Raw genomic sequence first — 26919 nt, 5'->3', positions numbered from 1 at the left:
ACAGGTCTATCGGTTTTCCTTGAAATGTGTTAACAGTGTTGCATATATGCTGAAAAGTGAAAAAACAGCATAACTACTAATATAGTGGCCCGATCATGCCGATTTTCGAACTTGATCTGCGTTTTAGTAAGACTGATTACTCCTGTGAGTTTCATGACAACAGGCCAATCGGTTTTCTTTGAAATGTGTTAACAGTGTTGCATATATGCTAAAAAGTGAAAAAAACAGCATAAATTCTACAATAATGGCCCGATCATGCTGATTTTCGAACTTGACCTGCGTTTTATGAATATTAGTCAGCTCTGTAAATATAAAGCCAAAAAGTAAAACTGTCTTCCACTTATGGGGTTAACGCTGAAAGTGCACGGCGACGGCGACAGCGACGGCGACATGATCGGCGACGGCGACGACAGACGCAGGTGATGGCAATATGTACAGACACATCTGTGTCTGTACATAAAAAGGCAATAAAACACTTGCTGGGAACTATAGACCAGTCAGTCTTACTTCTGTGGTTTGTAAGCTGATGGAGAAATCCGTAAGGGATAGCATCATTGACCACATGGCAAGAAATAACCTGTTTTCAACTAAGCAGTATGGATTCATGGCGGGACGTTCTATGGCTCTACAGTTAATAAGAGTATTGCACGAATGGACCGAGGCAATTGACAATGGAGCCGGAATAGATTGTATTTATATGGATTACCAAAAGGCTTTTGATACAGTGCCTCACCAGAGACTGCTGAGGAAGCTGGAGGCATATGGCATAGGAGAGGAAACACTAGAATGGACAAGGCACTATTTGAGTGGGAGAATTCAACACGTATCAGTAAACAGAGCTTCGTCTTCATGGAGAGATGTGACGTCCGGCATCCCTCAGGGATCGGTGATTGGCCTACTATTGTTTGTCATTTTTATTAACGATCTTCCTGACATTGTAGAATCTACAGTGTACCTTTTTGCAGATGATACTAAAATATTTAACACTATCCATAGGGAGGGTGACAAGGATACCCTACAGAAGGACTTAGATAAACTCACAGACTGGAGTAAAACTTGGTTGTTACGCTTTCACCCAGAAAAATGTAAACAGATGCACCTAGGCAAACATAACCCACATCAGGACTTCAAGTATAAGATTATGGATAACAATCTAGTCACAGAAGAAAAGGATCTAGGAGTTATAATTGATAATAATTTAAGCTTTGAAAAACATAGTGAAAAATGCAAGAAGGCCAACTCTATGTTCGCAATTATCAGAAGAATATTTCAACATTTGGACTCTAAGACATTCCTACCTCTCTACAAGTCACTAGTACGTACTCACCTGGATTATGCAAGCTCAGCATGGGCACCATATAAGAGCAAATTCATTGATAAAATTGAGGGAGTGCAGCGTAGGGCTACAAAACAGCTACCGGGTATGAATAGAGAGTTTCCGTTGCCGGTGAGATACGCGGGCTAAATTAATACGTCATCGGTTTGTGCGCACTTGTGACGTTTATCGCATTCATATACCGTCGTCCAATCTAGTCTGCAGAATACAAGCGCTCCTATCTAGCCAGTGTGGAAGATTATTGAAAATAGTTATTAAAGGTTATGTTTGCTAATTTATATGCCTTATATACTTTTTTACAATAGTTCAAGTGTACGTTCATGCAAATTTCGACTTTTTAAGAGAGAGGAGTCGTTAGTTTTGGTTTATCAGGCACATAGTCGGGGGTTGATCGTGGGGTTCTTACTAACCGCCATTTTTGTCGGGAAAAATTGCACTATTGGGTAATATTTGTCTTCTTTTTCATAAAAAAGAATCCCCCCCACCTTGGAAATGGATGGCTACGGGGCCGTATATTGTTATTATATATTGGAATGAGTGCCACCTATGTCGGGAAGCGCCAGCATTCCTGGACTTTACCGGAACGTGAAGAGAGAAGTGCGTTACTGGATACATTTGCACATACGTAACAATCTAGCCGCGTATCCCAACTGCACCGGAAAGTCTCTAATAACCTTAGTTACCCAGAAAGGTTACATAAACTTGGGTTACCAACACTTAGCTATAGGAGGGTGAGAGGGGACATGATTGAGATGTATAAACTAGTCACTGGGAGACACGACAAATCAACCTAGAGATTTTATTAAATTATGGTCCAGTCATTCACATAGGTCTGGTAATAGAGGAAATTGTTTTAAGCTATTTCCTCAAAGAGCTAAATTAGACTTGAGAAAATACAGCTTCACTGTGCGTACAACACAAATATGGAATAGCCTACCTGATCAAGTTGTCAGGGCAAAAAGCCTCAACTCTTTTAAGAACAGATTAGACAAGTGGTGGGATGACCAGGAACTCAAATATGACAATTATAGGTCCGAAATCAACATCATCGGAAGTCACAAGTTAGCTTTGGAGGAAGAGTCCGATAAAGAGGATCCAGTAGGAACCTGAATCGGAAATCAGTGCTAATCTAATCTAATCTAATCTAATAATCAATAATAATCAAAAATTGCTGCCTTGGCGGAGGTCTTGCTCTCAGAGTGCTTTTCAGCAAATGTGACTAGCAATAGTCTTCAAGTCCATGGAAGTTCAGAGTAAAACCTTGAAAATGCCAAAATGTAAATGAGATAACTATACTAAAATGGGTTTATTTCCATTTTCAACACCTTATTTACATAACACAAAATCATCAATTTACTGTTATTTTTAAATGAACAACTAAGAAAATTGTTGGCATAGGAAAAATATCAATAGAACAATTTTGAATGTCCAATTTGCTCCATTCTGAGATTCTGAACATAGTCAGTGCACTCGGTAGTATTTTTCTAAGGGAGTACCGTACCCCTTGCCCAAAAAAAGAAGGGGTAATTTTCAAAATGAAGGGGTAAAATTAAAAAATGCTCATCAAGGTGTAATTTTGTGTATTAATAATCATGCAATCACACAGTTCACTTTCATAACAATAACCCACTATCCTTTTATCCAAAATCTTTTATTATTGCAATTTAACAAAAAGAAAACAAAAACAAAATGGACAGGTCACGCATAGGTCACGACTAGATACTGTGTTTCTTTGACTAGAGTAAAAGTAACTGGTGCTACCTAGTAAATGTAACAAAAGGAAAACATTCCTCTTTTGGCTTGAAAACAAAAATCTCAAAATAAATATAATAATAACAATCTCAAAATAAAAGATCTCAAGATACAAAAACCAAAATACAACCTTTGCTTTCAATTTGTAAATAATTACTAGAAATATTATTTCACAGTTTGTTGAAAGATAATTTTTAATTATGTTTGTTAGCGCAGCACTTCAAGTTCAACTGTTTTCTAAGCTGGCCAAATCTGGAGCTAGCCGGTTGCTGCAAACCACTTTGTTTCCAACCGGCAAATGACTGCCAATAATAAACGATCTATTTTGTCTGTGATAATAAATTTTATACTTCAAATTTTCCGGGCAAGTGAACAGCCGAAAGTCACTTGCGTTTCCGGGCAACTACCAGCTAAATTTTAGTTGCCCGGCTGATAAAACTAGTTGCGAAACGCAACCATCGCAAGTAGGTATGTCGGACTCTGAAATCTATAGTAAATAACTTTGCCTACCTTGCATGACAAAACCTTTTAATTGACTGTTGTTTTTTTCCTTTGCTTTTCCTTTTTCTCGTCATTTTGTCATCACTGGTAATCAGCAGAGCTGGAAATTCCCGGTCGCCCGCTCGTCAAATGCGACTAAAAATTTATTCTGACGACTAAAACTACAAAAGTCACAAGGGTTACTGGCCTAAAGTATTTGGTCTGGGCGAGTGATTTAAATTGGTCCTAAACGTATGGTTGCTCAATTAAAATGTTGAACAATTATGTGAATAAAAAAACGATCATTTCATCGTTGTTTATACCTTGTTTATACTAAAGGGAGGCACACGTGCTTTGACCTAAAACTTGCATATTATGACCAATCAGAGAAGATTACGTCATCCTCTGCGGGTCAGTGAAAGAAGAAGCATGTTTTAGTCGGGTAATTCAAATATCTTAAGAAAAAAATGAGACACTTGGGAATCAATTATGACATTTTCAACATGAGTCTGACCGTCAACAGTCAACGGACTGGTCAACTTCGCCGATCTTCAAAGCCAAAGGTGTGCGTATTCGTACGCGCTGGGGCTCCAGCCAATGCGTAAAAACAGCAAAACAACGCGTAATTACGCACTCTCATACGCTAACGAGTTTACTGATAGTGAATGACTGAATCTGACAAACTATAAAGATATGAGTTTATTTCCATTTTTGACACTTTATTACACAATACACAATAACAGGTTTACCATCATTTATGTATATAATAAACTAACAATATTGTTAAGATGCAGAAAATGTCAAAAGAACACCTTTACATATCTAATTAGTTAAAAAATGAGACTGTTAACATGCCTAAGAATTAAATCCCAGGAAAAAACACTTATTTACAAAAAAAGACAGAACTTCACCAAAACTTAATCGATCACGCTTATTTTCAAACTTAATCTGTATTTCAGTAAGACTGATAACTCCTGTGAATTTCAAGACAATTGGCCAACTGTTTTTCCTTGAAATGTGTTATCAGTGTTGCACATATGCTGAAAAAAGTGACTTGTGTATTATGAATATTCACCAATTCTGTAAGTTTCAAGACAAAAGATAAAACGTTTTTTTTCACAAATCGTGTTATCAGTGTTGTATATATATATATATATACTGGGGTCGCGCTAGTGCTTGCCAATTTCGCCAAATACGAAAATTAATTGACTTTGGCGGAAAAATTTAAAATGAGCATAGTAATTTCGCCAATTTGGCGTAAGCATATCTGGTCAAGCCAGGTACGCAAACTTCCCATTTCTGTTCTTCACAACTGTGAAAACGGCATTAACATGCACCTGATTATGTTTAGAATACAATCTAAATATAGCAAGGTCAATTTACCATATAAAGAAATTGACCCATGAAGTGTTGCCGATTTTACCCAATAGCCTTGCGTGTGTGATCGATTAGTTTCTTAAAGTGTGTTCAGCGTGTGCTATGAATAATTATGGCGGGTGTGGGATCTAAAGAAAAACTTTCCAATATGAAGGAGATATCGCTCAGAGAAATTGGTCTTTGGTTAAAGTACAGAAGGAAATGAGTAACTTTGTTGTGTAGGGGTGGGACAGGTCAAAGGTTTAATTGAAGAAACCAGTGAGGACCTTCTCAAAGCACAAACTCCCAGAAATGACACGTGAAAAAGATGATATGTACCGTGCAATCTTGTGAAAAGTAATTAAAGTTTCAGTCAGTGTATTACATATTTAAAAGCACATTGCTTTATATCTCGAACTTTCCCTCTTTCCATAACTATTATAAATCGTAACAAGCGATTCCAGTCCCACAACTGAAAAATCAATACTAGAAGGGGCCAGTATCTTTGTAGTTTTAACTGGTTGAAACTAGTCTGTTGTCTAGACAAACTACCTGTCAATCAAGTAACTGAGAGTAGATTTAACTGAAAAATCAATAAACTGGTGCCAGCCAAGACTCATATAAGTTGCATTTGCTGTCTTGACTTGGGGTTCAGACTAAACTGAATTTTAGGCTAAACATTTAAAGTCATAATAACTCTTCATTTTGGCCAAAAATTGTATTTTCCTGGAGTAAACGGCAATTTTCCCGTACTAACCAATGGTCAACGACCCCATTCCTGCATTCAAAGTCAGTCCAGGGTTTTTTCCTAAACATATGGTTTTTTGTTAAAATCTCTTAAGAGATTTTAACTGACAGAGCCCTCTCTGTCATTGCATAGTCACAGGATATCGAGTGATATAGTTTCTGGTGACCTACTTAAAACCGCGGGAAAAGCAGACAACAGTAACACTATATAACAATAATATAAGATTCATAAGATATATTCGTCTTATTGCTCAAAAAGCATTTATATCTACAATGTGTGCAATTCTGGACTATTCGTTATCCGACGCACTGTACAGAAACTTGCAACTTACGTCTGCGTATGTCATTTTGGCCTCGAATGAATGCGAGAATCCGCGTGACACCCAAACGTCATTGGCAACAGATGCCTTAACGACCGGGAAGAAAGGCATCGAAAGCCCTATTGACAAGCACAGATTTTAGTTTTACTACAATAACGGCCGTTTTAGTGGTAAAATGCTATAGAATATATTTCCATGCGTTGTTTACAATGTATTTCTTGCGGAATTTTGAATCTCAAAGGAAGAATTATTATTGCTTTAAATCAGAAGTTTTTATTGTCCAAAATTATGTCACTTTTAAGAAGTAAGTATTTTTATCTTAAACAGGGATAAGGTTTTTCCGCCTATTTGTGGATTTCCAACTATTTGGGGTGGGGCCAAAATAGCATACATGAGATCGATGCAGATCTTAAATAAAAAATGGAGGGGGCGTAACGTATCCACCAACGAAGCCTTGCAAATGGAAATCTGAACTCTTTTGAACTTTGCATTACATTAAAAATGAATATTGCCCCCTATTTATTTGACATATTTGTTAATGTTTAATACTGTCCCACTGGCACTGGCTTTCAATGACCTCCTTTTTTTTTTTTTTTTTTTTTTGCTTTTCAGTTTCAGTTGACCTACCTGCAGACAAAGTGTTAAGCCATTCAAATGTATTAGTTCAGCTCCAACAGAAATGACATAAATGTGGACCCACACATTTAATACAAACGGAAGAGGATGGGGTCCAAACCATTTTAGAATCATCAATTTTGAACACTTGGATCATTTATTTTTTACAGCTTTCGGATGATGTATGTGTTACATGTATATACTACAAGAAGCTGAGCAATTTCAAAATAAGGAAAGATTCATTAGATTTTAAATCTTGTTTGCATCAATATTGTAAAAAATGCATTTAAAATGGAATAAATATTGGTTTAAATTCCTTAAATTTTCATTTTTTTCACTTATCGTGTTATCAGTGTTGCATATATATGCTGAAAAAAAGTGTAAAAACAGCATAACTTCTATAAAAATAGCCCGATCATGCTGATTTTCGAAATTGACATGCTTATTATGAATATTCATCAGGTCTGTAAGTTTTAAGCCAAAAGGTAAAAGGGTTTTTCACTTATTATGTTATTGGTGTTGCATATATGCTGAAAAAAGTGGAAAAAGAACACATAACTTCCATAAAATTGGCCCGATCATGCAGATTTTCAAACTTGACCTGCATGTTATGAATATTCATCAGTTTTGTAAGTTTCAAGCCAAAAGGTAAAATTGTTTTTATCGATGAAAGTGCACAGCGACGGCGGCGACGACAGACGCAGGTGATAGCTATATGTACAGACACATCTGTGTCTGTACATAAAAAGGCCTTACTAAAATAAAAGGTGTCCCCATTTATACAATAGCTCAATTTTAATATGCATATGCACAGCACTAGGACACAACTGAATCTGATCCAAGGTTAAGAACCTTGCACAAAATCTAACCAAACCAACCACGTCTAAACAGGCCAAGTTCTCGTATACGACACATTTTTCAAATCCACAGATGACTTCCGTCTCTTGAGCCGTTAACACGCTCAATGCATACTGTCCAGCTCGTATCCCTTTTGTTTTGGAGGATAACTCCTGAACAGGATACAGCAGCTTAAACTGAATGGTGATTCCTGAAACCTATCCCTCTTGACACAGGCAAAACATTTGTGATCAAGCATGATACTGTTGAGCCGAGATTGCTCATATCTTTCTTAATGGCGAGATACCATTGATGAAAATTCACTATGCAAAGGCGAGATACCTTTGCTAACCGACCCCCTTCTTCCCCTGTTTTTTCTTACTAGTATTTTTTTCTTTCGGACTTGCAGCTGATGAAGGTCACTTGTTGACCGAAAAGCACTTTCTGCAACCAATCCATCCTCCCCCTTCCCCCAACAGGCAGTGCCACAACAATGCTATGTCTACCACAATCAGCGGCGAGACACCTCAATCATACCAATCACAGAATGTTACAGTACACCAGTGTCACATGAAGAAACCACCGTCATGAATAAACCGTTCTGACGGATTATTCACGCAGGGGTAGCAGTCTGTTGGCTTACAGTACGTAGCTGCACATGCATTTCCAACATTTTCCCGTAGGGAAAGTTATACTATTATCAAACACACAATTTCTTTTTAACGAAAATTACTTAACTCTGAATTGAAAGAACATTGCGGAGTGAAAACACCTCAATCATACCAATTCAGTCACGACCAAAAGCTCATTTCAAACATTCATATAGTTATAAGATTATCAAATACATGCTCTCTCATGACGAAAACCACTGAACTATGAATTGAAAGATCATACTTCAGTGCAAACATAGGGCCTACTTAGGACGACATCGTCATACCGGAAGTTCCTTCTTGCAATCTACCCTTTATGCGCATGTGCAGAACGATTTTGTCACGGAACGGGTCTATAATGCCACACCGGTATAAGCGGCGAAGTGCAACAATGAAATTAGCCGGTGCCTCAACAACTGAATCTGATCAACACATCGCCTCAGTGACTTATTTGTGGATTATACGTCTATCTATATCATATTATTTAAGATATCAAAAACCTCAATTAGGCTCAGTACTTACGATTTTTTACTAGAACAGGTCGGATTCTGATGCTTGAGCACTCTCTCACATGTTTATAGACGAGATCTGACATGCGCTTTTGCCAAATGGATTGATATCCGGTTTAACTACTCAAATTAGTCTCGCTTTGGGAACCGTCATAATAAACGTGTAGCTTTGTGAAAAAGAGGCATGTACCTACATCCATCTGCCTCGCCATCGAAAGTACATGCAAATTGCGCACCCTGTTTGGAAGAGATACCTTTAGAAAAGCCGGAGGTTACAGTGGCGGATTTAGAGGGAGCTCAGGAAGGTCCTGACCCACCCAGTTTCTGAAAAATATATCGCACCAATATTCCCCTCTTGAAATTAGAATTTTGACCAACTAAACCGTGCAAAAGGGCACTGTTTTTTCTCCAATACACCAAAAAATTTTCGGGGTACTTCAGCAGGCCCTAAACCCCACACCAAGGGCGCTATATATGGTCAGCTTTGCATCAGAGGCCTGTCGTTCCGGACCCCCCCCCCCCCCCCCCTCCCCCTACAAATAATCCTGGATCAGCCTCTGGTAACGTATTGATCATTGTCGGAGACATCAAATAATTCGCTGGCAATTTCGGTAACTTGATGTAGGGTAGACCGGGGCTAAACGCCCCCCTTAAGCAAGAAACATCACAATTTTCCCTGCTGAAGGTATAGACCGTTCAAAGTGGGTGTTAACTATGAAGGGCTGACTAGACTACAAACTGATACTAACACTTTTGGAAACAAACAAAAGAAAAACCTTATAGGTAAAAAATAGGTAAATTATAAAATCGGCCTTTTTGCCCCATGGCTGGGGCATTACGCCTCGCACCACGGGGCTAAACGCCCACCGTGGGCGTCTTGCCCCAAACTATAGGCGTTATGCCCTGCCTTTGTACAAAGCAAAATAAAATCAAATTATATTTCTACAAGACAACTTAGTAAGCCTTTAAAAGCAACATATAATATTTTGGGGTACTGAGATAATAAAAATACCCATCAAATTTATTCAGAATGAGCTGTAATTCTACTCTTTACGACAGGGCACTGTGATACTTCCAAAATTAAGTTCCTAGTACAGCCACTTGCTTTGGCTTTTCCCCATATAAGTGTTATAACTGATGATATACAATAAAAAAACATGCATGAAAGAACACTTCCGCATCTTTTTAGAATTATTTTTTATTTAAAAACGAAAGGGGGCAAAACGCCCAGTGATCGGGGCAAAACGCCCACTATAGGCGTTTTGCCCCATATCAGCATGGGCGTTTTGCCCCAAAGTGAGATTTTGTATATTTTGTCAAAATTCGGCGGGAAAAGTTTTATACAATCTGACTTCATCGAAACTTGTATGGAGGTTTGATACCATCCTATCTGTCACCAACAAAGTTTTTTGAATGCGTGCATTTGGTAGGTGGTGTCACTGATGTTAAGGAAAAGGCTAAATAACAGTAAACAAGGCAAAAATGAACAAATTATCATAAAATGCTTATTTTTTTGTTTGTGGTCATCTCCGTCATGGAGGATAAGTCTGCTGGAAATCGGAAGTGGACAAAACATCACGAGACGCGTATTTATACGTAATACCTGAAAAAAAGCGGGTGGGCGTTTGACCCCGACTGGGCGTTTAGCCCCGGTCTACCCCTAATAACTTTTTGCTGTAGTCTGTACCTCCTTATAATACGTTATGTAAAGTCTATAGAAGCAGAGTAGGCTTGTTGACTATAATGATTGAGAAGACATTGATTAGGAAGTTCATTAAGCCATTGTCTTGGTTAGATACTAAAGGGTATAATTTTCAACATATCGTCAGAATGTAACTGAGCAAGCGATGAGTGAACATTAATTAAATGATTGAAACTGCCATGGTTATTGATGCAGGCCCGTTGCCAGCAATTTCAAAAGGGGGGTTCTTTTTCTGAAAAAGTGGACCTTTTTCCATAAAAAATCCATGTACCTAGATCAAATTTTACCCAAAGTGGACCTTTTTCCAGCAAAAGAGGCGGTTCTTTGGAACCCCACCCCGGCTACGGACCTGTTGTTGTCATCGTTGGATTTCCTCATAGCGATTTACACGTAACTATTTTGACCACGAACTTGGAAGGTAATATTAACGCGTTATCCATACTAAAAGTATTCAACGGTGTCCGTATTTCGAGCCTATTTCTAAATTTGATTCATAGCTAAATTTTGCACGGTTCCGGAGACGTACTGGCGAACAAATGACTCATATATTAAAAAGAAAGAAATGCTAAAGCAAATGGTCGAGAGACAACTCGATTTTTTTTTCTTTTTTTTTTGCTGTCTGAGCAATTGGATAAACCTACGTGCCTCCCCCTATAATGAAAAAAAAAATAGGGACAAGCTTGCGCAGCCGGCTCTCAGCACCGTTTTACATTTGCTTATTCAAGGTGTTGCTTGCTCAGATTAATTTTCTTATTATTACTGTTGCTAACATTTTAATGCATGTATAAGTTCTATGGTGTTGTTTCAATAACTATATTCTTCCTGGTGCTGATAGCAACGTGCATAATGTGTAGCGTACATTATTATTATTATATTTAAGTAGTCTGGTAAATATGCTTTCTATGGTAATGCTTGCAGGGTTTAATTAAAATTCTCGTTTTATATAATGCAGTATAATAACTTAGATATATACTACCATACACTAAGGATATAAATATTTCATTTTTCTTTGTTTGGGAAAGGGAGGAATATGTCGGAGACATCAAATAATTCACAGGTGGGAGGAGATAGAGAGGGCCGCTGCCGACCGGACAAGTTGGAAAAAGTTTGCCGCCCAATGTCCTACTTTGGACAGGAGGACCTAAGGTCTAAGGTCTAAGCTGCCTCCAACTTCTGGTGAGCCAACACCTAATTTACGTTACAATAAAATAGAAATGGGGCAAAAGTGGGAAGTTGTCTTCAATTGTCCTCATATTAGCAGTACACCTGAGAAATTAATTATGTTGAATTCATTTTCACAAATGAATACAAGTTGCTCAACAAAACTTTACTATTTTTCATTTTTGTGAACATTGATATTAAATTCTTTCAAAAATAGCATGCATAAATAAAATTAGTATTATATAGTTGTGCCGACGGACAACAAACAACGTTAACAACAACAACAATAACAACAACAATCTGCATGCAATTTGGTAACGTATGTATCGGTAACGTATGTATCATGTGAATAATTTTTACAAATCCTTTGAAGACAACTTTCGTCTTTTGTCCCGTTTCTATTTTATTGAAATGTAATGTTCAGTAAAAAATTAGGTCTTGGCCCACCAGAAGGCGGCGCTACCAGTTATTAAAAACATATGTAACACATGTATCGATGGATATCAAATTCGCTATGACAACGTAACAAAGTGTAATGTGCATTGTAGAAACATATATATGACGTCTCACGCACTCACATAGTTGCGCCGACGGACAACAAACAACGTAAACAACAACAACAATAATCTAAACTCAACTTCAAATAATCCTGGATCCGCCCCTGGGTTATACCAATAGCAGTACGTAGTTGGAAACAAGAGGCTGAAGAGGAGGCATATTTTTCAGTCAGATCTGTTAATTTGACTGCACTCAGCGAGAGTCCCCGCGGAGTTGGATCGATATGCGTAGAACAATGGTTTCGTTGTTTGAAGAGATTTTAAAATCTATATTAATAGCCTGATAGTTTTCTTTATTAAGGTACATGTACATGTACTTTGCACCCCCCCCCCCCCAAAAAAAAAAAAAAAAAACACACACACACACACACACACACACCACTCTATAAACATCTCATTTTCAATGTTAATCAAAATAAAGTACGATAGGCCCCTACGTAATGAATATGATCATTGTCTCTGCTATTCAGATAGGCTAAATTGGTTTGCAAATTTACTTAATAATTTTTTTTATCTTTTTCATTAAACCTTTAAGCTCTTTGACCAATGCAAATTTTCACCCCAGCGATGGCTTCGATCTTCATAACCTTTGGAGGGCATAAAATAAAAATACATCGTTGAATATGTAAATATATTTCCAAACTAATTTATTTGATAAGTGGAGACATTCAAGCCTTATTCAAAGTCACCACACAAATTAAGGATATTGAAAATCAAACATCCAGTGATATGGTGGAGGAGAATCTTGCAAAAGTGCATCATGATAAGGGTGTGAAGGTATCAGACTAAGTGAAGTTATCATATACGTAACACCCAAACCCAATATAGAGGTGCATTTCACGTGCAGAAGCATAAAATTGAATGAATTCAAAGTGTATTCAATTTTTAAAGCATATACCTGTATTGAACAAAAATCCACGACTGTTTCAATTTTAATTTAATTTTTAATTTTTACCATGTCTTGACATTTTGTAAGAAGCCTAAATGCTAACGTATGTTCCCGTTAACGTAGCCTATGTTCCAGGTAATTTAATTTTAATTCTTATATCGCGTTCCGATATATTTTGTAGTGATTCAGTCATGGTAAAATGTATATGACGTAAGAATGTTTTTTTATAAAAAATTAAACTGTAACACAAAGGCATTGCCTAATGGCTAATATGCTATCTAACGTATGTTCTCCGGAAAAATTCTCAGAAAGTTTCATCTTACCTAAGTACTTGAAAACGCGGTTTTTCAGTGGCGGATTTAGAGGGGGGGGGGGGGGGGGGGGGTCAGCCCCCCCCCCCCCCCCTTCAACTTCTGAAAATATATCACATCAATATTCGACGAGTCTTGAAATTCGAATTTTGACTAGCTAAATCATAGTTTTAAACCTTACCAAAGAGCACTGTTTACTCTCCCAAAACCCCAACATTTTTCGGGGCCGTTGAGCAGGCCCCGAACCCCACACCAAGGGGGTGATTTTCGGCTTCGCATCCAAGGCCTGTCGTTTCGGACACAACCCCCACTTCAAATAATACGGGATTTCTGTTGCTGACTAAAATAATATATATTTTGTGATTCCATAATAGTTTGACATTTCTGATACAATATTTGTACCATGGATGGAAAATAGTTTGTTTGATGCTTATTTTACTGTCAATGTATCCCCCCCCCCTTTTTAATATTCAGTGACAAGCAAACTAAAGTCGCCAAAAAACAATTAACTGCTCTATGCAGAAGATTATCATAATTTTTTACAACGTTATACTCATAGGAGATACATAAAAAACAAAACCAGTGATGATTGAATTTTCAAAGTGAGTAAAACGTTTACCACAGCTGGGCGTTTTGCATTTGTGGCAATCTATTAAAATATAGGCCTATCAAAACTTCAGAAATTTTTATCAAAAAACCGTAAACACGATCCTTACGAAAATCGAAGTAGTCATTCTGGGTCTATCTTCTATCTATAACTGAGATGAAATCTCTAAAATTGTGGCCGCTTACACAGGACAAAAATTCACCACAGCCGCACAAACAAAACCCAAGCACCCACAAAAGAGCGGAAAAATAGGCTGGCCAATTCTTTTCTGCAGTAAAAATGAACGCGAGAGAGAGGGGGGATGAACAGTTGAACAGATATTTTCTGCTCCTTTTTTATTTCATTATTTATTTTATTTATTTGTTTTATTATTATTATTATTATTATTATTTTGCAACGGTTTAGAGCGAACGATCTTTTTTTGGGGGGGGGGTCGTAGCGATTCCTATGCGCCGCCAGTCTATTTGATGGATCTATCTATTAATTTATCAAATTATTTTAAATATTTCATTATACAAGAACACGGGCTAAAGGTTACTTTAACTTCACATTATACGTGAATATATTTTTGTTCCCTTCTCGAAAACAACGTTAAAACGTAGTTAGGCCCTACTAGGAATATATTTTCACTTTATTTGCCTCACACATAAACTATGTTCTCTGGAGAGCAAAGTTACTTAACGCTCGTACCTGGGACTGGCTTAACCTGATGATCTCGTGTGTAACTGTGTTGGATAAGAGAAATCTAAAGAACTCCGTACTGTCAGGGTTAATTATCATCAAAATTAATACCGAAATTGAGGTTTTTCGTTATTCCGGTATGACTATTAAACAATGCATCTACCATTTTGCCGATTAAAACAAAACTCTCGAATATATATGTAAGATATTGGCGTTCGGGCCATGGAGAAACCCCTTTGTGGGAAATGCCAGGGAAGTGCTACCCTCTACCAGGGCCACAGATTGATTTTTTACTAGATCGATATTCACAAATATGTTTCTGGTAAAATCGACGGTTATTCTCAGCTCTGTTCAGTGAAAATATCCACATAACTGTGTGCCCCTCGCCCGGTGGGGGATTTTTAAGGGCCTGTTTACATACCCTTTTCTATTTGTATGCAGTCTTATCAGGGCGCTTGATCTTAATTGTCAGATGTCAGAAGGACTAGAATAGGCTACACTACTAAACCTTATATTAAACTTACTATTGATTAGGGGGATATGAGAACTGCATCGTCAGTTCATCTAGTTTTTTTATCAGCATATCCCTAGCTTTAAAATAATCATCAACAAAGTCAGTTGTGCATTTTGCGATATCAAAATCATTACATTGCAGGATGGTAAGAAATAGTTCACTAATGGACTCAGGGGCTGCACTGCCCAGTATATCTCTAACCTGGTTAAAATATAAGGCTCTCAGTGGAGCGTAACAGGGGCATATCATCAGAAAATGGAATTCATCTTCAACTGAGCACATGTTGCACACCGTGCATAACCTTTTCTCTACAGGTGTACCATGAAAATCTGACTCCCCTAAAATGTGACTCCCCAGTCAGATTTTCATAATGAAAATGTGACTCCCCCAAATGAAATTTTGACTCCCCCCCCCCAAAAAAAAAAACAAACATTCATAAATCTCATTTAATTTGAGTAAATCAAATGATCTTGTAGTAGGCATGATGGAGGACACATTGGCCCTTTTTGCAAGTTTGCAGGTGAAAATTTTCATGAAAAAATAAAAAAAATTAAAGATTTGTATTTTACCACCCAAGGACTCCCCTATGAAAAAGCTATTTATTGGACATTTGATGACCATTTCAACATCTTTCCTTTTAGGATACTTTATGAAGTTTATATTGAAGTACTTGAAAGTTTGATGGTAAAAAAATTTGGTGAAAAAAAAAACACATGAGAAAAATTAAGGATTTGTATTCTAACACCCAATGACTCCCCTATGAAAAAGCTATTTATTTGATATTTGATGATCATTCTGACATCTTTTCTTTTAGGATACTTTATGAAAAATATATTGGAAATATTTGAAAGTTTGAATGGTAAAATACTGAGTGAAAATAAATGAAAAAAAAAAAAAATGAAAATCTTCATTTTCATATTGCATGGGATTTGGACTCCTGTGGACTCCCATTAGAAAAAGGCCCTATTTTATATTTGCTGTTGTTTTTCCCATTTTTTCCCAGAGGTGAATGAAAAATGGGGATTAATAATTTTAAATGGAAAATAAATTTGCATTCTTGTACCAGTAGGATTTTGACTCCCTTTAGTCTTTCAAATATTTGCAATATAATCTTCATAAAGTAAAATTTAAGGAAAAGTTTTGAAATGATCATCAAATATTAAATAGATAGCTTTTTCATAGGGGAGTTATTGGGTGATAAAATGCACATTTTTAATTTTCTCATTTTTATGTTTTTTTTTTTTTTTTTTTTTTTGTTGTTGTTGCTTTTCACCCACTATTTTACTATCAAACTTTCAAATATTTCCAATATAATCCTCATAAAGTAAATTTAAGAGAAAGATGTAGAAATGATCATCCAATATCAAATAATTAGCTTTTTCATAAGGGAGACAATGGGCGGTTAAGTGCACATTTTTAATTTTCCTACTTTTTCATGAAAATTTTCACCTGCAAACTAAAAAAGTGCCAATGTATCCTCCATTTTACATACTACAAGATCACAGTCATATAGGGCCTACTCAAATGAAAGAAGTTTTATGAAGTTTTGTGGAGGGGGAGTCAAATTTTCATGGGGGGGGGGGGGAGTCAGATTTTCATAATGAAAATCTGACTGGGGGAGTCAGATTTTCATGGGAGTCAGATTTTCATGTTACACCGGTATTTTAGGGTTCATGTGTCTCTCCTTTTCTATTGCCAGATTGTGTGCATTTATTTTGAATTTTCATAGGTATGTAGCTTTGGGTGTATGGATTAATTGTATGTATATTTCTCTTTTAAAATCTTTCTTGAAGCTGCTGTAGGTGCGTATGTTTTTACCTTCCGTGTTCAGGGATGCTAGGTGGACATGGGCTAGCTCTTAGTTGATGTCAGACGATTAATTTTAAGCTGATTCCACTGATTGCAATTTAGCGACAATCTACCGTAGTGATTGGACCGATTCAACTTGTACGAGCAGACCAAATAAACTTGCGATTTTTCGCAAGTAATGAAGATAGATCTTGTGTATCTTGTGCAAACGAATTGTGTATGTGTGTGTGCGTGGGGGGGGGGGGGGGGGGGTGACAAAGGTTCCACTTCCGGTAAACGAGCTTCCGTGATTCTAAATCGCAGTGCCAAATAAAAGAATAAGATCTTACAAATGTCAGCACGTCATCACTCCAGAGAAAACATGATTAGGTTATAGTTATAAATCTGCCTGTCCATATTCACTTTTATTACTGTGTGCCGAGCACCATGCAATTTGAACAATTTTACTATCAGGCAAATAACGAGAATAGCCAACATGGCGGGCATGAAGGGATGTCTTTCGGAGCTCGAAAAGAAAATGCTAGATAGTATCTCAGATGGTGAGTTTTACGGAATTAATTGCTTTATATGTGCTGTAATAAATAATTTCAAAAATGGATAGAATATATTCAGTAGAATTTGTTATTAAGACAGTAAAACCAAGTGAAAGGTAAGAGCTCTCTGCAATCACTGACATCACTGACACCACACTGGACTCATTAGAGTCACCTTGAATTGATAAACCAAAAATCTACGTGAAACGTCTCAAGTAAGACTGATAGTGAGACCGCATAAATGAATGACTAACGTAACAAGAAAACTGGTCATGACTAGTTAGGACATCTTAGAACACCTAACTGTCAGTGCTGATCGAGTAAACAAATACACGGCTTTGTTTGGGCTGATGCTGCATTATCGATATGTGAAAAAGAGAAACATGTTTACATTATTTAGTTAGGTGCTCGTAACAAAATTTTAAGGGACATTAATTTGTTGCAATATAAAATTTGTGGCAGCTAGACATGTGACAAACGAAAAAAAATGGAACGCAAGGTTAAATTTTGATGCACATTGGAAAGATGTCTATATAAGAACTGTTTCGAAACAACAAAGAACACCAAACTGCAGTGGTTCCAATACTGCATAATAATAGGCTCCTGCCTGTTAAATAATATTTAAAAACTATAGGGCTTGAGAATGGTGACGTCTGTTCTCTTTGTGGAGTTGCCGGGGCCGTAGCGATAGTCCGAAGGTTCAATAGTCCGAAGGTTCATTGGTCCGAATGTTCACTATAGAACCTTCGGACCAATGAATCCTTGATTAAAAAATCGATAAAAATGTTACCACTTTTTGGACCAATGAACCTTCGGACCAATGAGCCTTCGGACTATCGAGACGCCCCCGTGTTGCCAAGGAAGACATTCCACATACTTTCTTTCATTGCGCGTCTAGTAAGAATATTTGGGAAGAATTGAAAGCTTACATCTTTAACAGAACAAATAAAAACATTACCTTTAATGAAAAATGCATCCTTTTCAGCTATCCAATAAACCCAAACAGCCCAATTGATTTTATTTTTCTTTGTACAAAATTTTTTATTTACAAAAGTTTCAAAAAGAAAGAATGTATGTGTCTTTCTTCACCCCTAAATTACATAAAAGATCAATTTATAATAGAAAGATTCATTTTATTAAAAAACCTAAATTTAACAAACTTTGAAAAAAAAATGTGAAAATTGGTCAGACGTGTTTGCATTTTATTAGTATTCATCTGTTTCAGCAAAATTATATATATATCGCGCTTTTTATGTACAGACACAGATGTGTCTGTACATTAAGACGTCACCTGCGTCTTGCGTCGCCGTCATTGCTGTCGCTGTGCACTTTCATCGATAACATGATAAGTGGAAAACCATTTTACCTTTTGGCTTGAAACTTACAGAACTGATGAATATTCATAATACGCTGGTCAAGTTCCAAAATCAGCATGATCGGGCCTTTTTTATAAAAAGTTAGGCTGTTTTTTCACTTTTTCCAGCATATATATATGCAACACCGATAACACATTTCAAGGAAAATCAATCGGCCAATAGAGTCTTTTCCACGAAATCGTGAGCATGCGCAGTTCGCGCCATTTTGTGCGGGACTGTTTCTCAGGGGGAAAGAGTAGAAGGGGCCTTCGGTACTTTTGTAGTATACCCCCCCCCCCACCCACCCTGTAACTTTCTGTAACTTTCACTTTTCAAACAGTTTTTTACATTTTATTGTTTATCTATGTCAAAGCTGTTGAAATAAAATGCTTTTGTAATTACCTGTGGACTTTTTATTAGTGTTTATCACGTTTAATCCAGCCCATTGAAATACAAAGTTAGAATCTTCAATTTACACTCGCAGTCAATAACTTGCCGCATTTTCGTTGGCTAACCCTAAGGTAATTTTATGTGAACAAGTAGCTCATAATAATTTCACAGAGGAAATCCAAGTATACAATGTATCAATCCTATGTTCACATAAAATAAGGTAGAGTTAGCCAACGAAAACGCAGCAAGCTGCGGTTACATTGTAAATTTTCACATTGTATTTCAATGGGGTGGATTAAACGTGATTAAAACTAATAAAAAAGACCACAGGTAATTACAAAAACATTTTATTTCAACAGCTTTGACATAGGTGCAAAAGACACTGTAAAAAAATGTTTGAAAAATGAAAGTTTCAGGAAGTTACAGGGTGGGGGGGGGGGTATACTACAAAAGTACCGAATGTCCTATCTTTGCTGTCGATGAGGTACGTTTTTAGTTCTTTCATTGAAAAGTCATCAGGTACTTCTGCTAAATTTCTATTCCAACTGCTCCCATGAATATGTTTTCGAAAAAAATCAGGTGTTAACATGTTACGAAACTTTGAAAATTCAGATTGAAATGAGCACTCCTCGATATGGCGTCCGTCGTGTACACTCCACACTTTCCCCCTGAAACTTCAAATCCCGCAAAATCTCGCGTTCCCACGGATAATTTAGCGGAAGTCACGTGACCGTGGAAAAGACTCTATTGTCTTGAAATTCACAGGAGTTGATCATTTAAAAATGACAATAAATTTATTATTTTGTTATATGTAAAAAGAGGTATTGAAAGTGGAAAGAAAATCATTTCAGTACAGTTATCTCTTGTTTACATTTTGGCATTTTGAAGGTGTGACTCTGAACTTCCATGGCCTTGAAGACCTTTCCATGTCACATTTTCTGAATATCCATGATTCTTTTATTTTATTATTAAAAATTGATGGTCATTATGCTGTTAAGCATTATGAAATATTGCACCCAAATTGAAGACAACCCCATTTTAGACAAATTCACAATGCCTCAATAGTGACCATTAAAGGAAAACCAAGTCACTTACTCTTCTCACACTTACAGAAATGTAGCATAGGACTAAAATTTAGCTTCAGTTGGAAAACCTGTTATATCGGTTCAATTTCTTGGAAATTATATAGTTTTTTGTTAGAATTAAAATTTTCACATATGGACATTTTCAAGGTGTGACTTAGTCTTTTAACTTCCATTGGCTTGAATACCATTGCTAGTCACATTTTCTGAATATCCATGATTTTTTACTTTATTATTAAATTAAAAATTGATGGTCATTATGCTGTTAAGCATTATGTTATATTGCATAAAAGTTGAAGAAAACCCTATTTAGGACACTGCTGCCAGGATAACCATTATAGAGGGAAACCATGTTACTTATGATACTCAACCTTACTGAAAAGTTTCATAGGACTGAAGTGCAGCTTGTGTTGGAAAATCAGTGTGATTGTTTTCTGTTTTGGTTGTCAATTGTGGGAACGTCGGCCTTTTGTTTTTAGTGTCATTACTATTACCTGTCTCAAGGTGCGTTTTCAAGAAAATAGAAGTCACAGGCTGCGGCTCTGTCAGTTGTAGGGCCATTCTGTGGTATTTGTGTCCTGGGCATAAAATTTTCATATGTACAAAAATCAATCAAAAGTTGCATTTTCTGAAAGAAGAGACTTCAGGGGATAAGAATTTGTAAAAGATTTATCTGTATTTTTTTAATTCATGATTTTATAGCTCATTAAACTTGAACAATGTGAAAATTAGCATTACGAATGGAATTTTTTATTTTTTGCATATAACAGTCAAAATAAATTTTAATCAATATCTTTCAATTGAGACATAAATTACAGCAGTTACTTGAGGTAAACACATAAAAATCAAGTGAAATCTTTAAAAAATAGTTAAAGGGATAATCAGTGTTTTATTTACAATTTGGAACTAGAGAGTCATTGACTTACTGACACTACAGAATATGAGTCTATTTAAATTATTGTTTTTCTTTTTATCAAGAGCTTATAAAATATGTAGGTTTTACCTCCAATATTTCTGTGACTGTCAGTCACCATCATCAGGGAGTAAATGACTAGAATATGAGTCTTTTTTTATTTTCAGGAGTCAAAATTTTTTACTCCCATCCACCAGAAGTGCTGTGCATTTTCTGTATTTTTGTATATAATTGTTATTTCTTCAGATTTAATTCTTAGGCATGTTAACAGTCTCATTATGAAACTAATAAGATATGTAAAAGTGTAGTTTTGACATTTTCTGCTTCTTAACAATATTGTTAGTTGATTATATAAAAATGACGGTAAACCTGTTATAATATTGTGCATTGTGTAATAAAGTATCATAAATGGAAAAGGAACTCATCATTGCAGTTTGTCAGATTTAATCATTCACTATGTTCAGCATCTGCAAATGGAGCAAATTGGACATTGAAAATTGTTCTATTGATATTTTTCCTATGTCAACAATTTTCCTAGTTGAACATTTAAAAATGACAGTTTATTGATCATTTTGTTTTAAAAAAGGTGTTGAAAATGGAAAGAAAATCATTTCAGTTCAGTTATCTCTTGTTTACATTTTGGCATTTTGAAAGTGTGACTCTGAACTTCCATGGCCTTGAAGACCTTCCCAAATCACATTTTCTGAATATTCATGATACTTTTATTTTTTTATAAAAAATTTGATGGTCATTATGCTGTTAAGTATTATGTTTTATTGCATGAAAGTTGAAGAAAACCCTATTTTGGACACTGCTGCCAGGATAGCGATTAAGGGAAAACCATGTTACTTACGATACTGAAACTTACTGAAAAGTTTCATAAGACAGAAGTGCAGCTTGTGTTGGAAAACCAGTGTGATTGTTTTGTGTTTTGGAAGCAATGCAGGTTTATAGAGTGCTATACTGGCATTTTCAAGTTGTGACTTATCACTCCCATCTGCCAGGAGCCCTGTACTCTTACTTTGTAACATTTTCTGTATTTTGTTAAGTTACAAGAATGATTCTAAGGATTGACATACAGCCAAAAAAAAAAAAAAAAAAAAAAAATATATATATATATATATATATATATATATATATATATATATATATATATATATATATATTTTTTAATGAGTTTAAGCAATTTTTTTTTGTGTGTAATTTTCACTGTACCTCATTCTGGCATTTCCAAAGTTTTACTCTTATCAGCCTGACACCTTAGGGACTATTTCCAGACCCTATCACGTTAACTGTGGATCGATCTATCCATGGGAATTCTCGCTAAATTGCAATCAATGTAAGTGGCTTAGTTGTCTGTCACGCCTACTGAAACTGGCATGCCTGAATCCTAAGACTCTCAAACTGAAAGCAATTTAGTGAGAAACCCCTTGGAGTTGGATTGATCCTGTTAGATTGATCTAGGTATGGGAACTTAGCCTGATGCTTGATACACATTTCACTTTCATCCTAATCCAATGTTATGCAGAATAAGAATTTGATGTTGGCTATGCAGTTACAGTAAGCATAATACATAAGTTCATCAGAATTGACAGTATCCTATTTCCTGCGTTTTTAATTTCTGGTTTTTGTCTGTACATTTGACAGCTTTGCTGCCTTGTTTCACTTTTCAGCATATATGCAACACTGTAAACACAATATAAGAAAAACATTTTGTTTACATTTTGGCATTTTCAAGTTGTGACTTTGAAGTTCCATGGGCCTGAAGACCTTTGCTAGTCACATTTTCTGAATATCCATGATACTAATATTTTATTATAAAAAATGGATGGTCATTATGCTGTTAAACATTATGTAATATTGCATCAAAATTTGAAAAAACCTATTTTGGGCACTGCTCCCATGATTACCTTTTAAGAAAAACCATATCACTTACTGTTCTCAAACTTACAGGAAAGAAACATGGGACTAAAATACAGCTTCAGTAGGCAATGCAATCTGCCAGTTAAACAGTTTTTTTGTGAAAATTTAATTTTTCACATATTGGCATTTTCAAGGTGTGACTTTGAAGTTCCACAGGCTTGAAGACCCAGGCTAGTCACATTTTCTGAAAATCCATGATACATATATTTTGTTATTAAAAATTGATTGTCATTATGCTGTTAACCATTATGTAATATTGCATCAGAATAGAAGAAAACACAATTTTGGGTGCTGCTGCCATGATGACCACTATGGGAAAACCATGTTACTAATGATTGCCAAACTTTCAAAAAAGAAATACAGGACTAAAATGCAGCCTGAGTTGGAAAAGCAGTCTAATTGACTTCTTTTTCTGGAAGTTTTACATTTTCAAAGTGTGAACTTGAACTCCCATGGGCCTGAAGCCTTATGCTTGTTTCACATTTTACTTACATTGGTATTACCTATTGAGCATAATTAAAATTTGATGTTGAATTTGCAGTTTAACATAATGTACTTTTGCATCAGAATTGACAGTAGCCTATTTTGTTATTTCCTGCTTTTTGTCTGTACATTTGACAGCTTTGCTGCCTTGTTTTCAGTATGTATGCAATACCGATAACACATTTCAAGGAAAATCAATTGGCCAATTGTCTTGAAATTTACAGGGGTGATCAGTCTTACTGAAATACAGATGGGGATCGAAAATAAGCTCGATTGGTTCAGTTTTGGTGAGGTTAAGCCTTTTTTGTATATAAGTGTTTTTTTTTCCCTTTGATTTAATTCTTAGGCATGTTAACAATCTCATCTGTGAACTAATTAAATATGTAAAGGTGTTCTTTTGACATTTTCTGCATCTTAACAATATTGTTAGTTGATTATATAAAAAAAGATGGTAAACCTGTTATTGTGTATTGTGTAATAAAGTGTCAAAAAATGGAAATAATAATAAACTCATATCTTTACAGGTTGTCAATTCAATACAGTTATGTTTACATTTTGGCATTTTGAAAGTGTGACTCTGAACTTCCATGGCCTTGAAGACCTTCCCATGTCACATTTTCTGTATATCCATGATACTTTTATTTTATTATTAAAAATTGATGGTCATTATGTTATATTGCATAAAAGTTGAAGAAAACCCTATTTTGGAAATGGCTGCCGGAATGACCATTAAGGAAAAACCATGTTACTTATGATACTCAAACTTACTGAAAAGTTTCGTAAGACTGACGTGCAGTTTGTGTTGGAAAATCAGTGTGATTGTTTTCTGTTTTGGAAGCAATGCAGCTCTATAGAGTGTTATATGGGACTACTGTTTATGGATGGTGGTAATTGTCCCTTGGGGTAGTCACAAGCTAAATTCAGAGCTATAAAATCATTTGCCTAATTAATTTCCAAGTGCCCATTAAATAAGATTACATAAAACACACGTTGAGACTTCCCAGTAAAGTCCCATAGGTTAAGCTCTCTTAACTATGTCACATAATTAGGAATCAGTGATAATTATGCAGGTAAATGTTGTTTAATATTGCAAATAAGTCAACAAAAGAAAAAAAAAATTGATGAATAACAGTGCCTTATTATCCTCAAACACATTGGGGTTATTCATATCATGTTATTACAGCAAGATTAAAAGTTTGAATAGCAGCTTTTATGGGATATTTTTGTTGTGTTTTCTTTTTAATTTATTTTTCAAACACTGGCATTTTCAGCTCCCATCCACCTGAAGCTCTTCACATTTTCTGTATTTCCACATAAGCAGTTGCATTGGTTTTTATGTCTTTAAACATTATGTAATAGGGTCAAAACACGGTAACGGTGCCATGGGTGTCAAATTTTTTTTTGTTTCATTGAAATTTAAAATTTTTACATTTTTGTAGAAAACAAATCAAATTTTCAGATAATGTAAGTTTCATTGATATACTCCCAGTACTTTTTCTGTGAGCCACTGGGAAACAAAAAGGAAAAAAAAAATTGTCTCTGACGGGACACATGGTCATATTGGCCTGAGTCAGATATTAGGTTGTTTTTTCAAGTTTTTATCAACCAAATATGTTAAACTAATCAGAAGTAATAGTTTAACATAGAAAACTGCCACATATCACTTATTTTGAGTAAAAAATTATTTAGCACTAGGAGTGGTGTGTCCCGTCAGAGACATTTGACTTCGAAAAGTTTTCATATTTTCCACATCTGGTAGGTTGTATAAATGAAACTTAAAATCCTCTTTTTAATAATGATAAGTAATGATTATAGCTAAAAATTACAAAATTAAAACAATTTACAGTGAATTTATTGCCACATTTTATCATTGTCTCTGACGGGACATTTTCTGTCTCTGACGGGACATTTTCTGACAGATGTGAAACACAAGGTTTTACATCTTCAATTGAATCATTTTCAAGTGTTCTGGTGTGTTACATTTCTTGTTTTTCTTTTGCAACTGATCATTACTGGGTAATTCATTAACCATTACTGATTATTAGCTAGGTTGACTGTCAGTGATTAGGTGTTGACATGTGCCGTCAGAGATCATGTCAGAGCACTAGAACTGTGAGCAGGTCATTCTGTTCACTGCATGTGCATGATTTAGAACAGAGTCTGAAGGAGACCTCCAGCTCCAACCATATGTTGTGGTATCTGATGATCTGCACCATAACAAACAGTCTGTCTTCACTTGTAATAAGGCCATTCTCGAAGACCTCCAACACCAGCAATCATTCAGCAAAGTTCATTACTGGTCAGACTGAGCCGAGCCCCCAGTCAATTCAAAAGTTGGTTTTTACTGTCTAAACATGGTACTATCATGAAACAGATTTTGGTATGGAAGCGAAGTGGTACTTTTTATACCACTGCCCATGGCAAAGAACCAGTGGATGGGATCGTAGGGGAAATGAAACATCAGGTTTGGAGAGCAGTGCTCCAGAGAAAAATGGTTGTAGATACACCTTATCAATTCTATTTGGCTGGCAAAGAATTATGCCCCAATGTCAACGTAATGTACCTGTCTGCAGCAGATATTATAGCAGCTACCGCACCCATCAATAGTCGCTGGGAAAACTGTCCATCTGTTCCAGGAATTCAACACTTCCAACAGCTTCAGCCCCAGCCCTAGCCCCGTGGACATGTTCTTGTGTCAACCAATTCTTTGTACCAGCAACCCTCTTAATATACTAAACTTATTCATATGACTGGGGACTTTGATTTGCCTGCACATCTGCACTATGACAATGTCGGTCAAGGCACAGCTCAGTCTCACCAGGGAGATTTTGTCATTGCGGAGTTTGCTGCCAGGAAAGGAGTAAAACAAATTCTTAGGTTAGGTCACCCATGACACTGAAGATGGCGAAGTGGAAGTCAGTTTCTTACGTACTGAAGGTTCTGGCAAAAGAAACTTTGTGTACCCTGCCACAGAAAACAAAGCATGGATTCCCATAAAAGATGCAAAGGAAGTCCTTCCAATGCCTAGCATAGACACTCATGGACTTTACTTGTTTCCATCACCTGTTAATGTGACTGGTTGAAAAAATCTCTAAAGTGCAGAAAAGATATGTGTTCTAAGACTAATTGAAAAACAGGATTTATCATGTGAACTATCATGGAAAATGTTGATTGATATTGAGAAATAGGAGTAATGGACAGTGGATTACGTGAAAATTATACTGTGCCTTATCGCTGTGTCATGATAATTAATTAATATTCTAAACATATTGCATCTGGTGATTTTTCTAATGTACAGAAATGCTATTTTGCAATAACCCTCAAGTAAGATTCATTAGATACAAAAATAATGCTTTTTAAACCTCTTTTCTAAGATTTTTCAATAGTGCCCAAAAGTGTCCCGTCAG

The 26919-nt window shown here is 36.0% G+C and overlaps 2 protein-coding genes across 11 annotated transcripts in view; one reads left to right on the top strand and one right to left on the bottom strand.

The window, feature by feature from the left end:
- Nucleotides 1–8733, bottom strand: part of LOC106174618 (peptidyl-prolyl cis-trans isomerase G) — an 84476-nt gene extending 75743 nt beyond the window's left edge. For 8 of the 9 annotated variants that reach the window (XM_087018517.1, XM_087018520.1, XM_087018521.1 and 5 more), the window contains exon 1: nucleotides 8616–8733. The gene's annotated coding sequence lies outside the window, so the exon portion shown is untranslated. Of the gene's footprint in view, nucleotides 1–8380; nucleotides 8400–8615 lie in introns of those variants that run through there. The other variant, XM_087018518.1, reaches the window with a different exon arrangement.
- An 8366-nt stretch (nucleotides 8734–17099) lies between these two features.
- LOC106171119 (ankyrin repeat and MYND domain-containing protein 2) overlaps nucleotides 17100–26919 on the top strand; it is a 65213-nt gene continuing 55393 nt past the window's right edge. The window contains exon 1 of one of the 2 annotated variants that reach the window (XM_087016483.1): nucleotides 17100–17372. In XM_087016483.1, the coding sequence (XP_086872609.1) occupies nucleotides 17309–17372 (64 nt within the window). In that variant the 5' untranslated portion in view covers nucleotides 17100–17308. Of the gene's footprint in view, nucleotides 17373–23020; nucleotides 23800–26919 lie in introns of those variants that run through there. The other variant, XM_087016484.1, reaches the window with a different exon arrangement.

Source organism: Lingula anatina, chromosome 7 (genome assembly GCF_051362555.1).
Source record: "Lingula anatina isolate TDL-2025a chromosome 7, LinAna3.0, whole genome shotgun sequence".
Taxonomy (NCBI): domain Eukaryota; kingdom Metazoa; phylum Brachiopoda; class Lingulata; order Lingulida; family Lingulidae; genus Lingula; species Lingula anatina.
This window is presented reverse-complemented; position numbering and strand designations above follow the sequence as displayed.